Source organism: Pygocentrus nattereri, chromosome 5 (assembly GCF_015220715.1).
Source record: "Pygocentrus nattereri isolate fPygNat1 chromosome 5, fPygNat1.pri, whole genome shotgun sequence".
NCBI lineage: Eukaryota > Metazoa > Chordata > Actinopteri > Characiformes > Serrasalmidae > Pygocentrus > Pygocentrus nattereri.
Genome location: NC_051215.1, coordinates 43633998 through 43646121, shown reverse-complemented (window position 1 = coordinate 43646121; position 12124 = coordinate 43633998). Strand labels below are relative to the sequence as shown.

The 12124-nt window shown below is 41.8% G+C and overlaps 1 protein-coding gene across 3 annotated transcripts in view; it reads right to left on the bottom strand.

The window, feature by feature from the left end:
• The window catches only part of LOC108426861 (kinase non-catalytic C-lobe domain-containing protein 1), a 52170-nt gene extending 40046 nt beyond the window's left edge, over nucleotides 1-12124 (bottom strand). For 2 of the 3 annotated variants that reach the window (XM_017696666.2, XM_017696667.2), the window contains exons 1-2: nucleotides 11746-12124; nucleotides 2283-2481 (exon numbers count right to left, since the gene is read on the bottom strand). In XM_017696666.2, coding sequence (XP_017552155.2) covers nucleotides 2283-2481; nucleotides 11746-11850 — 304 coding nt within the window. In that variant the 5' untranslated portion in view covers nucleotides 11851-12124. The remainder of the gene's footprint in view (nucleotides 1-2282; nucleotides 2482-11745) is intronic. The other variant, XM_037538820.1, reaches the window with a different exon arrangement.

Below are 12124 nucleotides of genomic sequence, written 5' to 3'. Positions count from 1 at the left end.
AGCATGAAATTGGCCAAAATCTCCTGGTCTGCTGAAGCATTAAGAGTTCCATTCACTGGAACTAAGGGGCCAAGCCCAACTGACAAACAACCCCACACCATAATCCCCCCTCCACCAAACTTTACACTTGGAACAATGCAGTCAGACAAGTATCGTTCTCCTGGCAACCATCAAACCCAGACTCATCCATCAGATTGGCAGACGGAGAGGTGTGATTTGTCATTCCAGAGAACACGTCTCCACTGCTCTAGAGTCCAGTGGCGATTTACACCGCTGCATTTGACACTTTGCATTGCACTTGATGATGCAAGGTTTTGATGGAGCTGCTCAGCCTTGGAAACCCATTCCATGAAGCTCTCTACTCTGTTCTTGAGCTAATCTGAAGGATATATGAAGTTTGGAGGTCTGCAGTGATTGACTTGGCGACCTCTGTGCACTGTGGGTCTCAGCATTCGCTGACCCCACTCTGTCATTTTACGTGGCCGACCACTTGGTGGCTGTCGTTCCCAATCTCTTCTACTTTGTTATAATGCCACTGACAATTGACTGTGGAATATTTAGTAGTGAGGAAAATTCACGACTGGACTTGTTTCATAGGTGGCATCCTATCACGGTACCACGCTGGAATTCACTGAGCTCTTGAGAGAGACCCATTCTTTCACTAATGTCTGTAGAAGCAGTCTGCAGGTCTAGGTGCTTGGTTTTATACACCTGTGGCCATGGAAGTGATTGGAACACCTGAATTCAATGATTTGGATGGGTGAGTGAAAACTTTTGGTAATATAGTGTATCAACACCAGACAGAGTTCTCCTTTTAGGTACGTTTAAACTGAAAGCGGTGCTTTCATGTCTTATTTGATCTACAGTAACATCAATTAGCCATGTTGTGTGAGTGGCAGAGCACTGCTTCAAGTTAGTGAGCTGCTAAAAACAGCTAGCCTAGAAATATAGCGTTCTCCCGCTTTCTCCGTTTACTTTGCTTTAAATCAGGGCTGTAACTTGCATGAACCTAGAGCTGGGCAATATGGCAAAAATGTTATCATGATAAACAAAATTCATATCCGTCAATAATATCGATAAATATCGCAATAAATGTCAAATCATTATTTCCTTCAAGTTTGAAGGCTGATTTTTGCTAATGGGTGACTAATTACTGTTTTAAACTATCCTTTACGGCTGGAACATGACAAACACTCAACAAACAGTGGAGCACTTCACAAATCTGTCATGGGATGGTGGGAGAAAGTGTCTAGTGAGCTGGTTTTAACAGCTGGAAAAGCACATCCGCAGTTGTAATAGTCATAATTTAAGAAAAAAAAGTTTTTTTAGCTGTCTGGTGCCAAGTACTCAGCTATCCCATTACAAATGCTAAACAAGTGGCAAACAACAGTGCTAAGTTTAGTTTCTTAACAACATCAACTTAGTACGAACAGCAAACATTAGCTGGCTCAGTACATCAGTGTTGGATCACACCATCTTAGTGCCATCAGTCCTAACACAGCCATGTCAGAGCACATCACTGTATTAAAACACCCGCTAACAGATCGTCGAAATCGTCGAAAAACTCAGAAGTGCGCCCTCTACTGGCGAGTAGAGTAACCCTGCTTTCTTGCAGTAGACAACGCCACCAAGGCTGTCGCTAGAACGTGGAAGTGTGAGAATGGTGTATTATATCAAAAATGTATTGAACATGTCTTATCACTCTATCAGGGAAAAGTTATATCATGATAATTGTCATTATCGTTTTATCGCCCAGCTCCACATGAACACACTTCATTTTTTCACTTTCGTTGCTCGGGAATGCACTAATACTAAAATATGTTTTTGCGCTGTAACAGCACTAAAGCTCACTTTAGGACAGTGCAATTATGCCTCTTGGTCACAGGATAAAAGATCGCCACCCACTCCACTCAAACAGGGAATGTATAACTCCACGTTTCAGACGTTGCTAAAATATATTTGGCCACTCATTTTACTCAGAAACTCAGAAGTGCGCCCTCTCCTGACGACTATAGAGTAGTGTCGATTTCATTGCATTAGAAAACACCACCAGGACTTAGAACGTGGAAGTGTGAGAATGTTCTTATTCTACTGAAAATTTATCAAACCTTTCTTATAGTTCTGTCGAGGAAAGTTATATTGATAATTATCATTATCAGTTTATTGCCCGGTCCTGGAAAGAAAACAATTTAGAAGACAAACCCTTAACTTCAAGTAATTAAAGCAAACAAATGCAAGTGATTATAATGAAAACCCCACAAACTCGTTGGAGATATACTCACCACTGAGCTGTTCCATGAAGCACACATTGCCATGACTGTTGAAAGCCAGAGTGTCTGGTGTAATGCAAAGAGCGTGAAAGAGCGGCGACATTGCGATGCTCTGCAGGGAGCGGACACACTCCATACACACCGCCCACACCTCCTGCTCAGACAGACAGCTGTCTCTCAGACACAGTATATCCGCCAGAGACACGTTCTCCTGAGGAGGAGGATTTCACAGCAAGAGTTACGTTACTTTGGACAATTACATCATGAAAGTTCAATTTTACTTTCAAAGTCATTTATACTGTTGTATGCGAAAGTTTACCACCCCCAAGAAAAATACATGTTTATTGATGCATCCTCTACAGGGAACAGGCTTAAATATGGTATTTTCTGCTTATCTCAGTGCACAATTTATACTTATTAAATATTTTGGAAAAATAAAATATACAATGTACCTTAATGTTTGTACAGGTCACTTTTGAGTTTATTATTTTATGTTTCCAATATGTTAAATTCAAAAATGTGTACAAGTGTGTTCTTTGTAGAGGATGTTTTAACTTCCATCCATCCATCCATTTTCTAAGCCGCTTCTCCGTGCTGGAGCCTATCCCAGCAGTCTTCAGGCGGAAGGCAGGATACACCCTGGACAGGTCGCAAGTCCATCGCAGGGCAGACAGACAGACACAGACAGTCACTCACACCTAGGGGCAATTTAGCATGTCCAATTGGCCTGACTGCATGTCTTTGGACTGTGGGAGGAAACCGGAGAACCCGGGGAAACCCACGCAGACACGGGGAAAACATGCAAACTCCACACAGAGAGGACCCTGGTCACCCGGCCGGGGAATCGAACCCAGGCCCTCCTTGCTGTGAGGTGACAGCGCTACCCACCACACCATGTTTTAACTTATTTTCACTTAATTTTTTTTATCAGAAAAACAATAAAACATAACTTGACCAGTGGCGCCAACATTTTTTCACATGGCTGTAATGTTTAAAATTTATTTAAACTATATCAACAAGAATTTAGAACTTAAAAAAATCACTGGCTACTCAATTAGGAACATCTACCTTGTAAGTCCACCTTGCTGATGTAAAGTTAGAGCGTGTAGACCATCTGTCAACATGCACAGATTACTTAAGGCATCCTCTTCATCAGTGACCAATTTCTAATAAAAACTGTTCTTAACCTGGCTGAACATTGTAAGGTGGGTGGTAGGGTTTGAATCCAGTAGAGCATTTGGTTTTCTCTGCTCTAACGCATCTAAATCTGCCAATTAACTGATGACTTGAATCTCTGATGGGGCAACTCACCTACTTGTCCCAAAATAATGAAGCAGATTGTGCATTTAATATTATTTAACATACAACTATGTATAATTTTAAAAGATCTGGAAGGAAGCTGGTCTAGATGGAAAATGAGCAGAGTGCTGCTTCCCATCTCATTTCTCTAAATCTGGGAATTTGAACCTTATTCATAATACTTAATAGTTAAACATATTTTGGGACTCCGTTTTGCCAACTCTGCCCACCTCCAGCACCCTCGACCCACACACAGCAGTATATACATTAAAGTATTTACTGAAGAATAACCAAAAAAAGTAAGCCTACTCACTTACTGGGCCTGCGTTGCTTAGCTAGCACTTTGCCACACTCTACAAATCTTTATCCTGAAAAAATTCAGGTTTAGAGGTCGAGCAAGACCCTCCTTCAGTAATGAGTCCCAACCCTAAGTGAAGTGTCCCTGCTGTAAATCAATTCTATATCTTGCTGATTCTAAGATGCTAGTGTCAGTAGATCTTGGTGGACTACAGCCAAGAATACTGTCTTTTGTCATTACGGTTCGAGCATCTTTCCACATGCCTGCCTCATAGCCATTCTGCCAGTGGGATAGAAATTTACTCAAACATTTTTAAAAAATATAATCAAGTAATATGTTTTCCCTGTAACTCAGATTAATTAGGACTATGATGGCTTTTGGTGTATGAGCTACAAGTGAGGAGTGAGGGGTATTGGGGGGAATCCTCTGCTGTAAAAATTAAGGACTAGCTACTGAAAAATTCATTTCATTATGATGCATCACAAGCGAGAAAAAAATCACACTTGTCCACAAAGATGGAGAAAGATACAATAAAAACTAGTGCAATATAGTGTCACACATCTGGATAACTCCCATTCAGACTCCCATTCAAAGTGATTCACCTGTGTGTTTATCACCTGTGTGTTTATGTCATGTGATAGGTTTAATTTAGTATTTAAGCCATGGCTTAGTTCAGGTATATCGCAAAGTTCTTGTTTGACCTTTGCCTGGATTACCCGTTTTCCACTTGTCTTTGACCCTCTGTACTGTCGCCTGTGTTGCTGGATCAGTGTATCAACTCTTGGACTCCTTTTCAAGTACAGTTCTGCCTGTTTTTTGTATTAAAACCCTCTTTTAAGGATCTGCATGCGTCTGTGTTCTGTGGCCACATCACATATAGCATTTAAACACAAAAAAAACCTGACAGGACAAAAGTCCAGTTTGCATATTTCAATTTGTCCAAGTGAAAATTTCATTTTATGGCTGGTGAGAAGAAGGATTGAACAGAACCTCTGTATGTGTGTGTGTGTGTGTGTGTGTGTATGTGTGTGTAATCTGGTATGATGTGTACAGTCTGCATGCATTTCCTGAGTTACTTACATATGAAAAAGAAAGCATTTTCAGTGTTAACCTGTCATCTTCTCTAAAGCTGACCTAATTTTATAGCATATCTCTTTTTATGATATATTCAAAGACTGTTCGTTGGACAGGTGCTGTCTATAAATGAAGTCAAAAGCAGAACAAGACTAAGCAAGACTTTGATACAAAGCTCAGCAGTTCTACTGAACCCTCACTGATATGTGCTTCATATGCACTTTTAGCTGAGCATGAACTTTTGTTCCAGCTTTCCGGCTCCTCAAATACTCTCTGACATAGAAGACTAGCTATGTGATGATGTCATTTAGAGTGAAAGGGCATTTGATTTTTTAACAGAGGGTCATTGTGCAGTCAACTGGAAACAATTGCCCATTGCAGACCATCAGCCTTGACTGTCTCTGTATGACGTTCACACCCACTCAAATTCCTAAGCATATACTTGTGCTTACTACACCTTTGCCCAGCAACCATCAACATGCTCGCTGAAATAAAAAAATAAATAAGTAAATAAATAAAAATGGTGTATCCTCCAGGACCTCCAGTACAATACACGCTCACACACACAGAAAACGAAGCACACCAAGAAAGCTGAAGAATAAGGCACAGTTACAGAGCAGGAAAGTGCCACTTGACGCAGCAGTGCAAGTGCGGCCCATAAATAGGCAAACTCCCTTGAGAACAGTGCAGAGAAACACAGCCTCTCTCTCTCGTTTTCTCTCTCTCTCCTTCTGTAAATTAAACATTCCGGCCTAGATAAGTTTTCCTCTCCTCCGCGCTTTGGGCAGAAGTTGTCTTTTTGTACACTGATTTAGGGCCAGCACTCTTCTGATGAGTTTCTTCATGTCTGAATGTGTTTGCTGTCCCTGTGGTCTGCAGATGGCCAGATTACAATTTTCTCGCCAGTTAAGTGCCTGCATGGCCACATGGTAGTTAGACAGATCAGTAGTATTCAGCAATTTCCTCAGATAGCGTTGAGCTGTCAGCCAAGCTGTATGTCTACAGTTTAAAGTGATAAAATGGCAGGCTTCCCCAAGCGTGTCTGCAGATCTTCATCTCCCCAGATTAGCATTACTGATCTGTAAGCAGAGACAAACAAAAATACAGCCTACTACATACAGCCCACATACTGATTGTATCTAAAAGTAGTACGCAGTATGCAGTATGTCACCACTATGAACTTCCTAAGCACACCAATGACACCCTGATGACATAGTAGTCTGATATTTATCTTTTTTAACCCCTTAAATGGTCAGGGCCTACCAGTGGGCCCAAAAGCTTTATTACACATTTATATAACCATGAAAATAGCTCAGTCAGTTTGTGCCAAAATCTCTGTATTTACCTATATATTATAATAATATAATAATAAGCCTTAGCATGTAATAAGCCTGGCATTTTAAGAGGTTAAAAGTACAGGTATGTACAGTGGATTATTCCATATTTTTCCACAGCATTTATCCTATTGTTGGTCATACTGTCTCCGTCTAAGGTTTTCCAAGACACTGGTGCAGCGCTGTCAATGAACCCTAACTGGACATCATTTGCTGGTATTCGTCCCCTTCCGATTGGCTGATGTCAACCTGTATTTTGTACAGGTAAGCAGACAAAAGCCTCTCTGGCTCAGCAAAAACAGAGCTGAATGTTGTTTCACATACAAAATTCTCAAGTCAGTTGTCTGACACATGCGTCCCGCTTTCTTGTGCTTCAGAGCATCAAAAAATGGGTGAACCACATATTTCTTGGCTTTGTTGAAGCAAAGGTTACAGATTTTGCCATGAGCATTTTATCTACTACTGATTGACCCACACCGAAATGTGTTGTTAAGCTCCGTCTACAAGCGCACTTCCACACTGGAAATTGCATTATGGCATACGTATTGGTATCCCCATCACTGATAGTGATGGTGCATTTAAGTGCCAGTATCAGCACATATATTGATACAGAATTGGTATCAGTGCAATTCTAATCGTGGCTCATTTAAGATAGGGATTTTGATAGAAAACATGTGAGAGATGCACAACAAAACAGCAATTTGTTCAGGGTACTCAGGTATTTCCTCTATTTACTTCCATTTATCCACTCAAAACTTCTGGTCTCCCTGCATGCACCCCGTTATGCTTTTTAGACGAAGGACTGCCGTCTCCCCCTGAGAAAGGGTCTCTGGTGTGGACCACTCACAGTCTGGAGGAGGCCTCACAACAAACAACGTGGTAATCAGAAAATGAGTTCTGTTTAGCACACTGTACCACACAATAACACAATACAATAAGATAATACACATACTATAAAACTACCGTGTTGTTTTGGTCAAAAGATGTCTTTGGCTAGGTTTACACAACAGGTAAAAGTGGCCCAAATCTAATTTTTTTCCACCAAATCTGATTTTTTTTTTAGCTGTTCACACTATCTTTTAAATGTGATGTGTATGCGTCATCAGTCAGAATAGATCAGCTCCCGAACCGACCCGCATGCGCAAAAGAACAACGGTTCACAAGGCTCGTCCAGAGGTAAACAATCACGACGACTAGTGAACACTAGTCGCTCCCAGTTTCCTGTTCACCAGCATCACAGGAGCGATTATGAAGTTCCAGTGGTTGACAGCTGGACTCATCGCCCACAGTGTATTCGAGTTCGGCGTGAAAAGGGCCTGGTATTCAGCCACAGCCACTTCTTTGGTTTATGTCTTCTGATGAAAACATTCTTTAAAATGTTTTCTGATGCTACAGCCTCGGTCTCTTCCGGCCACGCTCGGCCGTTTCGCTCTAAACCTCTTCAAATACGGAGCTGCTGCGATGAGTCTCCTCTATTGTTCAGGTACAGAAACATCATCCTAAATGTTTATGAGCCTCAGCAGCGCGAAATGATGACGAATGTTGAATTGATATAAAAGTCGCATGAATTCCGATCGGGCTGTTCAGACTGAGTCGCATTGCCGCAGATTGGATATGGATCGGATTTCAGTACCACATATGAAAGCGTCTCAAATCGGAGCTGAAAATGTCAGATTCAATGTTTTTTTGCGGTTCACACTGACACACAGATGACAGATATGAGGAAAAAAATCAGACTTGGGCCACTTCTACCTGCTGTGTAAATGTAGCCTCAGTTTTTATTTTCATTTGAGTTACACTGCCAGCTTACACTGCCTTATGTACATTCATCACATCAGTTAGTGCAACCTGCTTTACTCAGCCAATGGGCTGAGAAGCCCTATATATAATATTTAATACTAGGCCTGTGCCATAACAGTTTCGTTTTATTCAAGTAACCACATGGAAAATAACCACACTAACTGGGTTGAGGGGGTTTCCTTTACTTTAGTGCTTTGTTCTACAATTTTCTGACCATCCCATTGAAGGAGACGTGGGAGAAAACACAGTAAAAGCATGTGAGTTGAGTATTAGCGAGGGTTAAGGTAATCAAGGTTTATCTATTAAAACATGTTGCACCATCTTAGCCCACTGCCTTCTTCTCTGAAGTCATTTCAGCTGAGGTCATTTGAAATGACCAATTTTGCCTAACAAACGAGAGCTGAGACATGTTTTTACTCTTGTGTTTCTCCTGAGATGAAAATCATTTTCCAGTCTGGAACCTAATGCTCTGGTGTAAGGATGTCCTACATATACACGGTACCACTTGTACAGGAATGATATGTGCCTTCAGCACTGAGCATGTTAAACCAGCACAGTTGCTTTTCTAGAGCAATTTCTTATCTTTGGTAGAATAAACATGGTATGAACATAGGAGATCACCCAATGTTTAAAAGTTCGGTTATGTTAATACGTGGGGATACTGCTCTCTAGTGCTATGGTTGTACACAATAAGTCAATAAATGAACAATGTTTCTTTTTTTTTTTAACTTTACCATCACAAAAGGGCTGTTACCACAACTTCGATTAACCATCACTGGGCACAAGCCGATGTAATACATTCATCTAATTTGCAGAATGAAATTCCTGTGTGAGAGCCTAGAAATATAATTAACTAACATCTGTTTCAGCGCTATTCACTCTTATTAATTGGAGACTCACTCAGGTGCACCCTCTAGCACAGGGGTCTTTAATTAAAATTCAGTAAGGTCCAGTTAAAGAAAATTTCCTCCAGAAAAGGTCCGGAAGATCATAATATCTAACCTGCTTCGTGATTCAGCGCAATATACTGTTTACTGAAGTAGCCTAGTAGTTATATCAACATCTGATACAGTCAACAACTGAATTTCAAATCAAATAAAGCACAATTCAGTCACATTTCCACAACACTTATAGTCACTTTTCTTTTTTTAGAGCACACCATGTAAAATAACTCACTTTCTTCTCCAACTGCTGTGTCCTGCCTCGTCCCTCCCTTGTGTGTGCATCACTCACCCGAGTCTCACTGCTCATCGTAATATAAGTAAGTGATACTTTTTTGATCCCACAACTGGGGAAATTCCACCTCTGCATTTAACCCATCCATGAAGTGAAACACCACATACACACTAGTGAACACACACACTAGGGGGCAGTGAGCACACTTGCCCGGAGCGGTGGGCAGCCCTATCCACGGCGCCCGGGGAGCAGTTGGGGGTTAGGTGTCTTGCTCAAGGACACCTCAGTCATGGACTGTCGGCCTTGGGGATTGAACCGGCAACCTTCCGGTCACAGGGCCAGATCCCTAACCTCCAGCCCACGACTGCCCCAAGATCAGATCAGATTGGCTGAGTAGCATCATGCATGATATTTACAACGCAAGGTTTGGTCTGTGAGTTTCCCGGCCGCTAAACCAGCACTGTAATGACCAGAAAAGTTACGCCAATGAAAATAGGACCACTCTGTTGAAATTAAATAATTATCCATAGTTTATAGATTATAAGCCCAGGTCCACATAAAACAGAGTCTGGGTCCAGACTCGGACCACGGTCCACCTACTAGTGACCTATGCACTAGCGTTTTACAATCATGTTTTTGGTATAAGAGGAAGGACAGGAAGTGGCCAGGCACCCCTTAAATTGGCTCTTAAAAGGTTCTTTAGTACAGACAGTGGTTCTATATAGAACCATGAAAACTCAAAGAACCATTTGCACGCTTAAAGCATTCTTTGCATGGTGAAACATGTTCTTTATGATAGAGAATGTGTTGTTGATGGTTCTATGTAGCACCAAAAAGCGTTCTTCTATTGTTACAATGTTAAGCTTGTAACAACAGAAGATCCCTTTTTGGTGCTACATAGAACCCTTTTCAAAAAGGTTCTGCATAGAACCATCAAAAGCACATTCTTCATCATGAAGAACACGTTTCACCATGCAAAAAATGCTTTAAGCATGCAAATGGTTCTTTGAGTGTTCATGGTTCTATATAGGGGGTTGGAGGTTAGGGAGCTGGCCCTGTGACCGGAAGGTTGCCGGTTCGATCCCCAGCACCGAGGTGTCCTTGAGCAAGATACCTAACCCCCAACTGCTCCTTGGGCGCCGTGGATAGGGCTACCCACCGCTCTGGGCAAGTGTGCTCACTGCCCCCTAGTGTGTGTGTATGTTTGTATTCACTAGTGTGTATGTGGTGTTTCACTTCACAGATGGGTTAAATGCAGAGGTGGAATTTCCCCAGTTGTGGGATTAAAAAAGTATCACTTAACTAGAACCACTGTCTTTACTGAAGAACCACCTTTTTTAGGAGTGTGGATGTAACCACTTCACAGTCATATGACCCTGTCGTACTGTACAGACTACATGATATTAGCTGCCCTGTCGTTTACTGGCAACTATACTACATACAACCCTGAGAGCAGCACACAATATGCAGCATGCAGTACACAGAATGCTATTTAAAACACAATTGGTGGTGAAAACCAAGCCTGGGTGCATCCTATCAGAGAAAGGTGGGAGGGGTTTTATGGTATGCACAGACCCAAATGCAAATGAGCAGGCTTTTTTTCTGACATCACTAGTAAATTCTGGGGTTTGTTTGGGAGGGCAGCCATTGCGAACGCTGAAAAAAGTTCTACTTAAACTTTCGTTTATCTGAGCTAAACCGATCTGCGTAGCATATAATCTGAGCTCGGTAGAACCAAGACGTTTTAACACATAAATGTTAGAACTCTCGATTAAAAAAATGTACATAGACTGTTAAAAAATACAACATAGACTGTTACACCTCCACTGATATGTGATATATGTTTTAATCTGAATAAATAATTAAAAGATTAGGATGCAATTAAAAAACATTTACATTACATTTATGGCATTTGGCTGACGCTCTTGTCCAGAGCGACTTACAATTTGATCATTACAAAAACAAAACAAAACAAAAAAAAAAAACTGGTGCTTTATGCTGGTAAGCAGGGGCGATTCCTGTGCTAGCACCAGGGATGCTGACCTAGTACTGGGTGCTAGAGAATCAGAGCCAACTCATTTCCCATAGGATCTTATTTATGAGCTGAATGTTAGAGGATGATTCATAGTCACTGAAATGCCACATTAATATCACAAGCAAGAGCCCCCCCTCGCCCCCCAACCCTCACAGCTCCACCACAACCGAAAAATGTCAGTTATGTCCATTTTTACTGCTGTTTGTGTCGATTATTCCTGTCAGTATGTGGGGTTTCAATGCGACAGAAACCCCCAGGCGACGTGGTTATGTGGCTCAGCTCATGGAATGACATCGTGACACTGGCTACTGGAAGAGGACAACTCGTTATACTCTGACAGAAAATCGTATTTTATATAACTACCAAACTTCAGAAGAGAAGGAGGGGCGGTTTTTAGACGCTATAAATTAGCAGAGCAGTGCTAACTGAATGTTTTTATAGAAGGACACGATCTCTCACCTCATCCTCAAGCAGTGGCGGTAAACGATTAACTTCGCAACACTCTTCCTCCTCTTCGTCTTCCTCAGCAGCCAGGGTGACTGCACCGGTGCCGAAGGTGCCCATCGTCTTTAATTTGATATCACTAACAACACGGGTTCCTGCTAGCGCAGTCGTGCTGGTTTGAGCTGAAAGGCAGCGCAGTGTCCCTCTGTCTGTTTTTATTTTTATTTTTTCCCCCGCAGCCTTGTTGGCGACAGAGCCAACACTGCCCAGCAAAGAACTGGGCTTCACCGGCAAAACGGACAAACGGCGAAACTGTGAGAAGCCGTCGAGATGTTTCGCTCCTTCGCTGCGCAGAACACACCGCAACGGGGCAGTTTGCTAACTACGCTGCCAT